Source organism: Pleurodeles waltl, chromosome 3_1 (genome assembly GCF_031143425.1).
Source record: "Pleurodeles waltl isolate 20211129_DDA chromosome 3_1, aPleWal1.hap1.20221129, whole genome shotgun sequence".
Taxonomy (NCBI): Eukaryota; Metazoa; Chordata; class Amphibia; order Caudata; family Salamandridae; genus Pleurodeles; species Pleurodeles waltl.
The window spans coordinates 515,148,068-515,164,198 of NC_090440.1; the positions used below are offsets into that span (position 1 = coordinate 515,148,068).

General features: G+C 44.7%; 1 protein-coding gene across 1 annotated transcript in view; it reads left to right on the forward strand.

The window, feature by feature from the left end:
- SYNM (synemin) overlaps positions 1–9,574 on the forward strand; it is a 97,457-nt gene extending 87,883 nt beyond the window's left edge. The window contains exon 4 of the mRNA XM_069222769.1: positions 3,512–9,574. Coding sequence (XP_069078870.1) covers positions 3,512–7,665 — 4,154 coding nt within the window. The 3' untranslated portion in view covers positions 7,666–9,574. The remainder of the gene's footprint in view (positions 1–3,511) is intronic.
- Positions 9,575–16,131: the final 6,557 nt, after the last annotated feature.

Sequence of the window (16,131 nt, forward strand, 5' to 3'; positions counted from 1 at the left end):
GACACACAGTGACAGTGAACACAGTAATTATTTTCCGATCCCCTTTTAAGATTAGATTTGTTACAAAACATTTGCCTTCCTGGGGTGTTAAATTGAAGAAGCTTTTCTCTACAAGACTTCAGGGGAGAAAATTGGGCAGGGGTTCTGCCACAAGGTGCACTTTGGGCGCAGACGGGCTTGCCTTTGGTGCGCTGGCAGCACGTCCGCGCATCAGCCCAATTTTTATAATTGGCTAGGGACATGTCAGAGTCAGCACCACGCAAGTGCAAAATAGGAGATTTTGTACCCCCAGAATGGTACATGGTTCTATTTATGTTGTTACTTGTACATTTGAAATATTATTAAAAATAAGAATGTTGTGCCTTTTGGGCATCAAAATATCAATAAAATGTTAGGTTGATGTGAACGGTGAAAGAACAGCATAGAAAGCCCTTTTTCAATTGGGTTTAGTCTGTCCTGTAAAAGCTTAATTCTCAGAGGTTTGTCAGAGTGTAAGCAAGTCCTTAAAAAACTTTATGCCTAAAACTGATGGATTTGTACACAAAGTCAGTTGCACAGTAGGGATAACAGTGCTGAAACATCTAGTTGTAAATGTCGACTAGTTTTACTCTACTCCCATTTTACCATGCTGGATTCCCCGTTCAGTCATACACATGAGCCTATATGAGATCTGATGCTTTAGAAAATCCAGTTATTTAAAAGTAAATGTAGCTCACAAGCATCATAATTGCTTTTTTTTGCATCATCACCCTGAAAGTTGTGTACTGATCCTGGTGGTTTTAGGAATCTGAGAGTGCACAGAGGCCTGCTAACCAGATGTTAGTGCCTGTACTAGGACCCTTAAAAGTGCAGTTTAATTGGCCTATACTCAATTTAGCATACGTTAACGTACTCATGCATCTCTAGTGTATGGTACAAGGGGTACCCAGGGCCTATAAGATAAAGTGTCCCTCATGGCGTAGACCACTTATTGGGCCACCATGAGTGTGACAAACTAAAACATGTCTCACTGCCTGCCACTACATATTGGTAGAGCAGTTTTAAACTGCTAAGTAGACCCTGTCATTTAAACTAATGACAAAGTCCAGACCTTCCCTTTTTATATATGCATGTCACCTCTAAGATAGGCCTTTTGAGCCCGAGGCAAAGTGCTGTATATTAGAAAAGTAAGATATGTATTTTTACTTTCATTTTTACTGTACAATGGCTATTAGTCCCTAAGCAAGTATAGGGATACACTCTGAAAACTGAGCTGTTCTAACTTCTGAATGAGGCTACTAAAGTTAATACTTCAAGGTATCAAAAGAATTGTTGCATTAAATCCAACGTGGTGCTCTTCGAATTTAATGTAACTTTTGAGTATAAGGCAACTTTAGAAAGTTGCCACTCCGTTGCCCAGTTTTCCAGTGTCTATTTACAGTTGCTGGTCACAAGACAGCCTTGTGCCGTCCTGGAGAGAGGTGTGAATGACTCCCAGGAAAGGACGCAATAGATGCTTGCCATTGGAAGAGGTGTTACATCTTCCTGGCAGGAAGCCACACAGGTTATGAGCCAAAAAGTGAGCATCAAAGAGAACACAACCTCTGACAGCAAATGGTGGACACTTACAAGAAGGGCTGCTCTTTTGTTCTGGTACACTGGGTGACATATGGGACAGAGAGGGGAAAACAGTTGCTAAATCGGTTTTCCTGTGGGCGAGTAGCCCTCGGTTAGCCACACCTATTGGGTGGGTTACTAAGCTCCACACACCATTAGAAGGGGCGTGCCATCATGGAAGTGAGCAGAATATTGCACTCTGGGGTAGCTAGATGCCACACATTGCAGGGAGTCATCAACAGGTGGGAGAGGACCTGGTAACCCATTGGCTAGCAGTCACCACATCTCACGAGGGCAAGTTGTGAGCATAACAGTGGTACCCAGACCTGAGAGCACATCTGTACTGGTAGGGGACTGAAGAAGGACTGCCCTGATGTTCCCCAGACCTGGCAAAGAGAGGCTGCACCAAAGACTGGACTGCGCCAACTGCTTATGGGGTAGCAAAAAGAGGACTGCGTCTGTTGTGCCCTGTTTAAGGAAAAGTTATTTCTCTGGCTTCAAACAGAAGAAGTGAACTTCAAAAGGCAGTTGGCTGACTTCCTGTTACAGTTCTAGGAGCATGAATCAGAAGAAGCCACCTTTGCAAAGTTGGTAGCCACAATTGCTTGTTTGCAGCTGACCGCCAAAGTGCAGCCCTAGAGACCAAACCCTGACACTCAAAAGTCATACCCAAGTCTTCTAGACCCAGGAGAGTCATCAAAGTGAGGCTTGGTCACCCAAGATTGACACTAGCTACAGGTATATAAAGGGAACAGCTGGTTTTACTGTGACCAGAGACCAGTAGACCATTGATAACTGTTTTTTGCCTGGTAGACACCTGGAATTTGAGGGACATCGACCTCTGTGGCCAAAGTCGCTTATTGTGTTTATGGCCTGATGGGAGGCCCAAGGAAGACTGCTGTTGACCGGATCAGCATCCTCTGCATCATATTCAGTATCCTGTATCCTTTGCATTAGGACCACTCCATTGATCTCTACGGCAGTTTAACCATAAAGCCTGAAACTGGACTAGAGGCTGCTTTGACTGCAAGGTAACTTTCGTGCTAAGCCTAATTATCCCCCTGACTTGCTCCCTTCTAGAGCTAATCACCCAAAACGGCCGGAGTAACACAAATTTATAAAAAGTTTTCAAAATATCCAGTAACCATAGTAGTTGTCAGTGTTTGTTATCATTGTGAGTGAAAAGCAGTGATTTATGATTTCTTGAAATCCTCCATTCGATTTGTTTTATTTTAGTGTCTAAAAATGTATTAAAATAAGATCTATTTTTCTAAATTGGTGTCAGATCTCCTTTAGTGTGGTGCTTCTCTTTTATTCAATAGTTTTGTTACTTCGAAAAGCTTTGCACCTATTCTTTTGTTAAAGCCTTACTGCTTGAAGCCACAGCTTCCCAGGGTGGAGCCGAGGGTTTACAAATGAGGCTGACTGGACCCAAAGTTGGTTTGTGAGTTTATTACACCGTGATACAGCCATACAATATAATAAACCGCTTTTCCTCACAGTATCTTTTAAAAATTAAAATGTGACATACCTAAACCTCGTGATGAGGCAAATGTGACTGCTAATTACATGCTCAGAATTGGTCTAAAGGCTGAATAAATGTTGACTCTGCAGGACCTGCATAGATGTGTGGGTGAAAACAAGTTCTACTCAATGTAGAAAAAACTGTAATCTAGTAATTCAATAATAGTGAATTTATGCTATTTTGGAGGATTCCTAATATGAATTTGGGAAATATTCAAACAAGTGAATCAATCAAAGGTACTTGTTGTTGAGAATTATAGTTACAGGTTGATTCCATTAAGTTAAGAATTAAAGGAAAAAATGGGAACAAAATTATATTGATTAAGTAGCCTTCATGTGTAAACTGAAACAAAAATCTGAATAGTTTACAGTTTTTTTTTTCCCTTTTCAGGTTCTCGAATTGCTGCTCAGGAGCATGCCACTAACTACTGCCTACAGGAGGGTCAGAACTCCAGGAGATTTCTCCCAACCATTCACAGCAACGTTGACACTAGACACAAAACTCATATATCTCATGTCAGCGGGGCTGGAAGTACTGTGAAAAAGGAAGTTCTGGTGTCTGGACATCGTCCATTACCCACTGTCAGAGATGAAGCTTCTTACCAAAACAGTATCCGAAAGCACACTGGGTTTGAGAACTTCACCTCAGGACAGAGTCTTTCAAGACACACTGAAAACTATCGACCAGGCCTCTCAGTTGGAAAAGGTACTGCTTTCGCAGTGCAAGAATCCAGCACTAGCTTTCGGGTGTCAAGCAAGGACCTTAAGAAGACCCTACAACCAGGAATCTCACGAGCCACTGAAACAAAAATGGAAAATAGAAAACCTTCAGGTTATGAGCTGAACTGGGAATTGAAAGAAACAAAACAGGTCAAAAGTGACACACAGGAAATGTTGAAAGAGAAGGCGAAGGGGGAAGAGCAGTACAAATTTACAAGGTATGACTTGCCGGGTGAGGAATCTAAAGAAGTGAAAGCATCATTAATTGAGAAATTTGTACTCCTTGAAGGAAAGTCAAATAGACAAGAACAAAGTTATGTTTCTGAGAGCAAGGCCAAAAATACAATTGTGCTGGAAAGTGAAAATGGTCAAAAGGAAGAATTGATCACTACTGATGTGCCAATAAAAGTAATGGCAGTTGGAAAAGTTCAAGAAAAGAATGAAGGTGAGAATCAGATTAATAGGGAGAGGATCTTGATGGTGGATGAGCAAGTGAAATCAAAAGGAGAAGGTGTTACACATGAAGGCCTAAGGACAATAGAAATTCCGATAACAATAACTGGTTCAAGAGAAACGCATGAGAAGCCAACTGGTGTTGATCAAACCCAAGAGCATGGAAACATCATTGTGAATAAAGAGTGTACATCAGGTGCTGGTGTGACCTTTGTTGAATCAGAAGAACTGATCAGGGAGTATGAGTCCAACAAAGATGAGGCCAGAAACATAATGGCGGAGAAGAGCATAAAAGAAGACAATTGGGCTAACCATATTCCTGTTAGTGTTGAAGCCCTTGAAGGGGAACAGGTATCTCAACACATGAGTATGCATGCACCTGTCAAGGAACATTCACCTACAAAGGGTAACGAAGACTTTGACAAACATGTTGAAAACCTGGTGTTAAACCTTCCAGAAATAGACGTGGGCCTCAGCACCAGGAAAGATGTCAGTGCACAGCACAATTCAAAATCGGCTGAGTTGGCGGAACATGTAGCTGTGGCAGACATTCTTAAACATTTTGGCCAATCTGCTGGCCTGCAAACAACAGATGAAACCTATTCTGATTCAAAAGTGACATATTCTGAATCCAAACAAATTGCCAATGATGGTACTGTGACAACCGAAATTATCATGCAGACAACAACAGAAGAGGACTATGACCTATCTGATGAGGAGGAGCTCGAGCAACTTTTGAATAAAAGTTTAGAGAAAACAACCATGAAGCATTTAAAAGGAATGCAGGCTGAAACTTTTTTGAGCAGTATTCTGCACAGTGGCTTGAAAGGAAAGAAAGGTGTTGGGATTGAGATGATTGAAGAGCTTGTGGGATCAGCCACTGATGAGCAAGGTGATGTTTCCGTGCCGTTTGAGGTAGAGGAAGCAGATGATTCTTCTCCAATTTTGCTGGGTAAGGAGGGAAGTGATGAGGAAGCTGCTGGTGCATCTATGGCTGCATTTGGAGGTAAAGACAAGACAAAATCCGGAGAAGATGTGACTCATGTAGAAGACGTAACAGACGGTGGTGATACAGGCGAAGACCTAGAATACATAGTATCCACTCCAGATGAGCTCCCACTAGCACCTGGTGAAGATGATGAATCATTGTATGGACAGATTCACATAGAGGAAGAGTCTAGTATTAGCTATTCCTGGCAAGATGATTTTTCACAGAGCTCACAAAATAGCAAACATACCAACAAACGTTCTGTGCATGATGACAAAAATTACACCCTCAGTGAAACCAGTGAGGAAACAGGTACTTCCCTAGTGGAAGAGAAACTTTCAGGGAAAGAACCTGTTCACAAAGAAGGTCTTGTGATTGAAAAAGAAATTAAAATTCCACAAGAGTTCCAGACGGCAATACAGGGTCTATTGTCCAAAGATACCAGTGATCCTAAACATCAACTGAAGGGGGCACTTGAGCAGTTAGAAGAAAGTCTTCCCGGTATTTTGAGTGAAGAGCTGTCTGCCTTAACCAGTGAAGATCAAAAAGATGTGAACAGCTTGGCAGTAGATATTAAAAAAGTTCAACAAACCACAGACAATGGTGTGGTAACTATTGTTGCAGAAATCAGTGTCTCACAAACAATTGATTCCGAAGATGTAAATATACTAAACAATCTTCAAAGTAGCCCAAATGTCATTGAAGGGCAAATATTGCAGTCTTCAACAGAAGAGCATGTTGGGAATGAAATTTTAACAGATGTGTCCAACTCCACAAGTAACACAATGCTCTCATCTTCTGGACAATTGCTTGACTCACCAAAGATAAACACCAGTAATGGTTTATCACATTCTATTGCAGAAGAATCCCGCCAAGAAAGTCCTACTCCTGCCCCACCACAGCCCAGTCCTACCGGGGAGGAGACTGACACGTGCATGACAGCAGAGATGAACACATTTGTAAGGCACATTAAGCTAGGTCCAAAAGAATTTCACACAACCGAGCATGTCATTTTTGAAGGCCCCATCTCTGAAACACTGGAGCTTGGTATTGCCGGAAACCATTCTCCAACAGGTGACTTAAAAGATGCTAATAGTTCTGTCATCAGGCATTTAAAATTAAGCCCTGTGGATGTTACTGCTACAAACACATCCGTATATGATACAGCCTCTTCTGAGACTTTGGACTCCAGTGCAGAGCTTTCTCCAACAAATGGGGCAACAGAGACAAACAGATCTATAAGGCATATTAAACTTGGCCCAAGAGAAGTGTATTCCTCTGAACAAATTATCTTTGAAGGGCCAATCAGTGAAGCACATGTATTTGGAAATGTGCCTCCAGAAGGTTCAGCTGACATCAGTAGATCTATGCGGCTGATCAAATTGGGCTCAAAAGAAGTTCAGACAACTCAACAGATTGTATTTGAAGGAGCTATGTCTGAGCCTTCTGTTAACGATAGCAGAGAAGACTTGTCTGCAAACACTAACAGGTCCATAAAGCATTTCAAACTAAGTCCAACCGAAATTCAGACAACAGAACACATCATTTTTAAAGGTTCATTGTCTCAGTCTGCAGAGCATCTTGGTATAGAAACTCCTTCTGAGGCTGGAATCAGCACATCAATCAGACACATCACTCTAGGTTCAGAAACACAACCCGCAGAGCAAATCATATTTAAAGGACCTATATCTGATTCTGCAGCAGATAGCAGCACATATGTGAGACACATTAAATTGGTCCCCAAAGACTTCCAAAACAATGAGATAATTTGTGAAGGACCTATTTCTAGATCTCTTGGTGACTTAGGGGAAGTCTCAGCTTCAAAGGAGAATGCAGAGGTGGCAACCTCGATGAGGCACGTTACGATTGGACCAAGGGAAATTAAAGCCACCAAAGGGGTAACGTTTGAGCATACAGTTTCAGAAAAAGAGGGGTCCAGTGAGGCAAATTTTCTTCCTCCAAATCATTCTGTGGAAGCCAGCAGCTCCGTCTCCCACATTAAGCTGGGTCCAACGGAAAAATCATTCACCTTTCAAATGGATGTGACACAATTGACAGCAACCCCGTCCACGGACAGAGGTGCCCAGGAAACGAAAATGATCTTTTCAAGTAGGAAATTTACAGAGGGTCCCGACGGCAGTCTTTCAGTGAAAACAGAAGCAGGCAATCAGGATGACTCCAATGATTCAAATAGTGAAGCAGCAAATGTTGACACAGTGCCTGATGCACATGACGACTATTCCCAAGCCCATGGACAGAGAGTCATTGACACATCTATGTTTGATAAAACAGTGCAGCTGACAAGAATGGTCGACCAAAGATCAATGATTTCCGATGACAAAAAGATTGCCGTTGTGTATCTCGATCACGGAGAAGATGTCTAGTGGGAAAAGCATGGTATTGCATTCTTTGGACACGTTTGCATTGGACACCGTCATCGAAGCTTCACATAGTCCGCCTATCTCTTTTTCAGTCAGAAAACGATTGCCAGATGTTTTGATCTGCTTCCAACAACCGGGGTTTATGCTAGAGGGCGCCCTCTGGTGGAAACCGTTATGCAGTGGGGGCTGCTGTTTTTCTGCTACTAAACTGCAGAGTTTCTTATGAGTGAACACCATCCATTGTCACGGAATGCCTTCACGTAAATGCCACAAAAAATATCTCATGCTTTAAAAGCACACCTGATGAAAGAAATTAAATCTCTTTAGAACATTTTCTTTTTCTTTTGGCATAAACATTGCATTATTGTGTTCATTAAGCAACCTTTCCACTTTGCACAAGCATGCATCTAAAATGAGTTGTCTTTTTACCAGTTTCTTTATACTCGTCTGCTAGCAATGCTTTAAAAGAACCACTAACTAACTACCCACCGTCCTTATCATATAGTCGTCCTAACACTGTGCAGTGCCTAGCTGTTGAGATTTATGGGAATGCACTTATTAGTTAACTAAGAGCGTCTTGCAGGAGTTCCTATCAGGTTATTTTACACCCGCATGAGCTGGCATGGAAACCAGGGATGTCCTGTGGCAGTAACCAAAAGTGCCCTCAACGTTCCCCTTTTCTGGATCCTAAGGCTCAAGTACAGAGGGGCATTTCATCTCGCAGGGAGGTTTTTTTGTAACTACATATTTTATTTAGCAGGGGGACACCAGCAGTAGGTTATAGTGTTGTACAGGAATAACTAGATACCTCAGTGTCAGTCACAGTAGTCTGCCTTCACCTGCATATAGAGCAGATGAAATTCCACCTGCTAGAATTGGCAGGCCAGCAACCGAGGCAAAACATTTAGGGAGACGGTTCTAATTCTCTTCAAATTTACACAAATACGAGGAGCTGATTATACCCTAACTGATCAGATGAGTTAAACGGGTTCTTGATTAGTGCTATAGGCCAAATACGCTGACCGGGACTACTAAATACCGGTAGCCCCGCACTACTTAAGCAAAAGGATATAAATGAGTGAAGACCCATTTTCAACATTGGGGTTTGTGAAGGAAAACATCTCTTAAGCTCAGAAATCCTTGAGTGTTCTCCTGACTATACTGTATGTACATAAGCAATAGGATTCCTTCACAACCTCCATTCTGTTTGCTCTGCAGGTCCTCGAAGAACTGCTTGTTTTGATTGTAGCAAATTATGGAGTAACAATACTTGGTATCGGGTAAGAAAATCCAAAGTTCCAAAACCTTTTTATAGAAATTTCAGGGGAAAAATGTTTCTCAACCATAAAATTTAGAATATTATAAACAGTTAGTGAAAAAGTTAGAAATATGTACTGTTTTTTCAGCAGGGAAACTGACTTTCAGTTCCCTCACAACAACTGCCTTGCTTGCTAGTAGCGGGTCATGGGAAGTGGTGTTCTTCTGCGATGAAGCATCCTAACAGAAGCAAATAGGTGGCAGGGTACTTATAAAGGGAATAGGCGAAGTGGGTTACAGCGGGTATCCTTTTCACAATCTCCTGCACTTTTGGTACCAGGAAAAGCTGTATTCTTTGGATTTGGGTCCCAGTTTTTTTCCATGAGTGGGGCTGACTTATTTCTAGAAATTCAAAACTAATTGGTAACAACTCACAAACAATCCTTGCAAATCGGACCCCTTGTGAGGAAGACTTGTGACACAAAGTTAGTGGAAATCAGTTGCTCTTTTTGATCTCTGTGGCACTGTTAACAATATAGTTGTGTCTATTTTAATTACTTTGCATTTGAGTTACGTTTCTAGCAAATTAAACTTGTCAAACATGTAACAGAATTAACTGTTCTTTGTATGTATATAAAGCCACATATATCATCAATACTCGAGTGCAAATGTTTTACACTATAGTTGTGGTTTAACCAGTGCTTACTTTTTTTTAAACAATCATTGGCAAAGCCAGTAGGTGTCGCTTATGAGATAACTATTGATTTTGTCAATTTCATCAAGCATGTTGTACAGCAGAGTGGCTGCTATGCAGCATGGCTGAAAATTAAATCAAATGTTTTTATCATTCATCCAGCAGTGACCGCAAGGGACAGTGATCTATTTCCTTAGTATGAGAATATTCTCTGCCTTAAAAAAAAAATGTTTATCTTACATCCTAGCTGAAGTTCTCCATTTTGGGCCCTCCTGAAGAAAGCACCTAAAAGGCCATGTAGAGGAGGTAGCACAGTGCCATTTGACACCTTATAGTATCTTGACACCACTGGGGTGACTTTTTAGCATTTTTTTCTAACAGGACAAGAGGGGACAAGCAACGTAGAGGGAGGGGGCCAGGGTGGACGGGGCAAACAACAATAGGTGAACTGAATGAGCTACAAAGCAGGAAGAGAGTGGGGGGCAAGCAACAATGTGGAAGGGGGTGGTAAGAAGGGAGTGCAAGTAAAAGGAAGAAAAAGTACCTCTGAAAGTGGTGAGCAGTTAAGGACACTGGGCAAGGAAAGCAGTACTTTGACTATCCTCCAGGGTAGGGACAAACACAAGAAGATCAAGCAAAGTCAGCACCTGCTGACCAAAGAGAAGCAAGGAGGCAAAGTGATGATAAAGCCAACCAATGGTAAGTAATGGATGGGCCATAAGCACCCTAAAAAGTAAAATATCTGCAAGCGACAGTGCATGCGCAATTTCAGGTGATACCTAAAGTATAGGTTGTGAGGGGGGGCAAACTGTCGAAGAGGTGAAGGTGACTGGCAAACGTACTGAAGTGCATAAAACAACCCACAGTCCCCCCAATGTGTCCTGCCTGAGAGGAAACAGCCTTTACCTCGTAGCCTTTACCATGCTTGTCTTGATGGTTTAAGGGTGGGCTGAGGTAAAGGGAGGTGAGGGTGACTTTGGAGGTCGGGTGGGTAAATGTAAAGAGATGTGAGGGTGACTTGGGGGCTCAAGGGTGGTAGATGTAATGGTAGGTGAGGGCGACGTGAGGGGAGTAGAGGAAAAGGGTGTTGAAGGTTACTTGGTGCTCAGGGGTGAGTGGAGGTAAGGTGAGATGAAGGTGACTTGCAATAAAGGAAGCTGAAGTTGACTTGAGGGTTAAATCAATCAATCATGCACTTGTAAATGCTTATCACCCATGGGGTCTCAAGGCACTGTAGTTCATGCTGATTACTCAAGAGCTAGGTCTTGAGACACTTCCTGAACTACTTCAGCGAGGCAGCCTGTCTGAGGTTGAGTGGGAGTGTGTTCCCTGTTGGGGCTGCGAGGTGAGAGAAGCATCTGCCTCCGGCTGTGCTCTTCCTGATTCTGGGGATGGCGGCGAGGGTGAGTTGGGAGGACTGGAGTTGCCTGGCAGGGGTTTAGAAGGTCAGGCGGTGGTTGAGGTAGTCCGGTCCAATGTTGTGAAGTGCCTTGTAGGTGTGTGTCAGTAGCTTGAAAGTGATGCATTTTTCGACCAGGAGCCAGTGAATGTTTCTGAGGTGGGTGGAGATGTGGCAGGGGATATCCTGGATGAGTCTGGCTGCTGTGTTCTGGATTCTCTGTAGTCTCTTGTCGCTTCTTTGTGATGCCGGTGTAGAGTGTGTTGCCGTAGTCCAGTTTGCTGCTGACAAGAGCATGAGCGACCATCCTTCTTGTCTCTGTGGCGATCCACTTGAAAGGCTTCTGAAGGAGACGAAGAGAGTGGAAGCATGATGATGAAACAGTTGGTCATGGTAAATGTGGAGTCCAAGATGATGCCCAGGTTGCTTGCGTGGTTGGTGGGGACGATTCCTAGGGTGGTTGGCCACCAGGAGGCGTCCCAAGCGGGGATGTTGGCGGTGTCTGTTCCAGGGTTCGTGAATTCCTTGACTACGGTGAATAGCTCCTTGCTGTTGTGTGCATTGATGCTGATGCGTTTTTGAATAGTCGCTTTCCTGGAAGCTCTGATGCGCTGGTGGTGCGTGGTGACTGCGTTTTTGTAAGCTGTGTGGTCTGTGGGTGTTTTGCTCTTTCTCCATTTTCGTTCCAGAGGTCTGCAGGTGCGTTTTGACTCTTGGAGTTCTGTCGTGAACCAGCTAGGTTTCTTACGGTGCTGGTTTCAGACAGGTTTTCTGAAGGGGGCTATGGTGTTTGCGCATTCTGTGATCCATCGGTGCAGGTTGCTTGCTGAGTCATTTGTGTTTGTGGCATCCAGTAGCGGGGAGTGGCTGAGTGCGTCAGTGAGCTGGGCTTCGATGACTTTTCTCCGGTTTCTGCCAGGTTGGTGGGGGGCGTGGTGGCATGCATTGGTCTTTGTGAAGGCAAAATGAATGCATCGGTGGTTGGTCTAATGGTGTTTGAAGGTGTGATAGATGGTGATGTTGTTTCCTGCTGAAAAGACGAGGTTGAGGGTGTGACCTGCTAAGTGAGTGGGGAGGTTGACCAGTTGCTTGAGACCAATGGTGTTGAGGTTGTCCAGGAGGGTTGTGGTGTTTCGATTGTCGTGGTTCTTGAGGTCGCTGAGTAGGATGTAGTTGGTGGAGGCGAAAGCGTTGGGGTCGATGAGGGTGGCGATGGCTTCGCTGAACTGGGGCCCGGGAGGTCTGTAGATGAGCGTACCACGAAGGGAGGTGTTCGGGTTGGTCTGGATTTGGAAGTATAGGTGTTCAAGGATGGTTGACTGGTTCTGGGTCTTGATGGTGGCCAACAAGCAGAGGGTGTTCCTGTAGACTATGGTGACACTTCTTTCTGGTCGATTGACTCTGTCTTTGTGGACAATTTTGTAGCCATCTGGAATTGCAGTGGTGATGTCCGGGGTTGAGGTTGGGGTGAACCAGGACTCGGTTAGGAAGGCAACATCAGGGGCGATTGAGTTGAGAAGGTCCCAAACTTCTACTGCATATTTGGCGATGGAGCAGGTGTTGAGGAGTCTGTCTGGGCCATGGGTGGGGTGGGGTGGCACACGAAGTCATGTGAGGCAGCAGAAGTGGCAGGTGAATGGTACTTAAGTGTTCTTTAAGTCAGCGTGGTGGCAGACTGAGGATCTTCCAGGGTTGATTGCATGCAGAGCTTTGTCGTCATATCAGTGGTGGTGCGGGAACCAGGGTTCATGGCACTGGGCATGGTCCGGGCACGGACGGGCGCAGATGGGCTTGCTTTCGTGTGCCAGCGGTGCGCCTGCTGTACACACCCATTGCGCGATCCCGCACAGCTGCCATTAAGAAGAGGAGGGAAGTGGGAGGGGCCAGTCAGCTGGGAGGTGGGAGGGTGGGAAAGCGCTTCACAGGAAGGGGGGGCGAGGCCATAGGGGGAGCAGGGGCAGGGACAGAGCGCTGGAAAAACAGCAAGCAACACGAGTGCAAAGGGAGGAAAAACAGACAAAAAGAGTAAAAAAGATGAAAAAGGCAAGAAAGACAGAGACAGACAGATACAGATGGCCAATAAGCCACCACGGATCAGGTGCAGGTGGGTGCCTGCGGTGGAGGTGGGCCTCGATCTCAGAGCCAGCAGACTCTCAGAGGGATCAGCAGCAGGTTCATGGGTGGATAGAGGTAAAGAGAGGTGAGGGTGCCTTGAGGGTTCAGGGGTGGGTAGAGGTAAAGGTAGGTGAAGGTTACTTGAGGATTCAGGCTTGGGTAGAGGTAAAGGGAGGCGAGGGTGAGTTCAGTTTTCAGAGCTGGGTAGATGTAAAGGGAGGTGAGGGTGACTAGAGGGTTCAAGGGTTGGCCGAGGTAAAACAAACTGAGGGTGACTTGATCGGATAATATGATATGGTACGGCCTGTCTCTGCACAGTGTATTATGATGTTGTGTGGTATGGCATGGTGAAGTATGGTATGGTATGGTATAGACCATCATTTTATAGTATGGTATGTGCAGCATAGGCGAGTGTAGAGAACATACAAACAGTGCACACTCACAAAAAAAGTTAAGCAATCCAAACCCAAGCAGCGCTTAAGCACACTAATCAAAAAATCAATCAGTACTTGGTCCATGCTCCAGGGAAGAAAACAAAAACATGGAGACAAAGTGAAGCTGACATGCGCAGACACGCACTCACCATTGAAAATAAAAGTGATAATGAAGCCAAAAAATGGTAAGTAATGGGTGGGCTAAAGGCTCAATTTTATAGGTTTTTTATTTAAACAATAGATTGTTGCATGCAAAACCTAAAAAGTTGTATGGCCCAGAGTTTATGTCACAATGCCCTTCACCATTTCTGCCAAATGCCAGCTTTGCCGGATACCAAGCATGCATAAATTTGGTTTCACTGCAGGCCTCTTTCCTCCTCCACCATTACGCTTGTTTCTTTTTCTGTCATGCAGGTTCTTTTTCTTTCTGTCTTTATCACAGTTTTCCCATCTTTCTCTCTCCCCTTCTTAATACATTGTATGCAATTCTCCCTATTACTGTGGGTCAAAGTCATGATTAAAAGAATTCCCTGTCTCCAAGACTGTGTACTGGTGCCTCTCTTGTGAACAAACTAAGCAAAGAGTTTGACTTTAACTTTTGTTGCTCATGACAAAGGCTTACTTTACATCAGCACTGGTGTTACCAATACCATGGGGCATTGTAATTGCCTCATGGGGTATTATCGTGGCCTCATGATTAATCCCATGTACGTCTCTTGGGGTATGGGGAATAACATGCAGATATCAGTACTACCTCACTGATTTAACCTTGTGGATTTGTCCCCAGAGTCACCCATGTTTATACAGCACACATTATTACTAATGGTCTTGTATTTCCGATTTAGGCAGAAATTTAAGATCCTTCAAAACTGGTATTGACCCAACTTGTAATGCATGCCAAGGCATTTCAGGAAATACACATTTTGGCCCTCATTATGACATTGGCGGTAAATCCCACTTACCGCCATGCTGACTGCCGCCAACATACCGCTGCCACGGCTATCCATTCATATTATGATACACACACAGCAATCCGTCACTATTCAGCCACAGACACAACTCTGCCACACCAAAGGTCAGTGATAAACTGGCGGTATCCAAACCCACACTGTTACGCCAACAGAACAATGCCTATCACAGTATGACCCATGAATCACCACAGCGGACATTCAACCGTGGTAACCATTGGCGGTACATACCGCCACGCTCAAAATACACACACATACAAAACAACACAACATTGGACAATTGAAATGACCCACACCTGACACCCATACACACAGCACACCCACACAACTATAAAACACACACCCACATTACCCAAAACCCTTTACGACTACAAATAATTGCCAACAGAGAGAGACAGCAAGAGCACCCACACAACCAAAGCCACATACCACTTACACCTATACACCACTCACACACCCCACATCACACACCTCAACACATTACACTACACACCCTCACCTACACACCTCACACAACAACCATGGCACCACAAAGACACCCCTGATTCTCAGAGGAGGAGCTAAGGGTCATGGTGGAGGAAATTATCAGGGTAGAGCCACAGCTATTTGGAGCACAGGTGCAGCAGATATCGATAGCTAGGAAGATGGAGCTATTGCAGAGAATCGTGGACAGGGTCAATGCCGTGGGACAGCACCAAAGAACCAGGGATGACATCAGGAAGAGGTGGAACGCCCTACGGGGGTAAGGTACGTTCCATTGCAGCAAGACACAAACTCGCTGTACAGTGGACTGGCGGTTGACCCCCACCTCCTCCGCCACAACTAACAACATGGGAGGAACAAGTCTTGGCAATCATGCATCCTGAGAGCCTGGCCTGAGTAGGAGGAGGACTGGACTCAGGTAAGTCAACTCTATACAACTACTACCCCCGTACCTGCATGCATACACCCACCCTCACCCTCACTCCCATCACTCCACCATCTCCCTCACACCCCACCATCACATCTCACTTATCCCAATGCCAAGCCATGCTTGCCATACCAATGCATGGACACCACTCACAGCCCTGCACGGACACCAATCACTAAAGCATGCACACTAGAGAGCTAGCCCACCACATACCAACTTACACAAGTAAAAACTGCGAGGGCAAATACAACCAAATAGGGCAACCCACTGATGCACAATATGTCACACACAGAAACAATAACACAGCATTTACATCCCCACAGGTATCCCAGCCAATGCTACCAGAGAAGAGGTGCCAGCACTATCCAGTCCCCCAACTGAAGAGGCCCACAGTGATGACAGCAACTCTGGTCGCCTGGATCTGGATGAACAACCTGGCCCATCAGGTTACCCGGGCAAGTCACACACCACCACAGAGCCTCCCCAATCTGAAACCACCACCACATCACCCTCCCAGCATATCCACACCACTGTCCTCAGGACACAACAATCAGCAGTGTTTCCACCTCCACAGGGACCCAAGGGCACACCCCATACCCAAGACAATCAGAGACCTGGGGTCAGTGGCAGTGAGCACACTGTTCAGGGGATAGAGGCACAGGACAACAGGGAAACTGGGAGGAGTGCTGTGT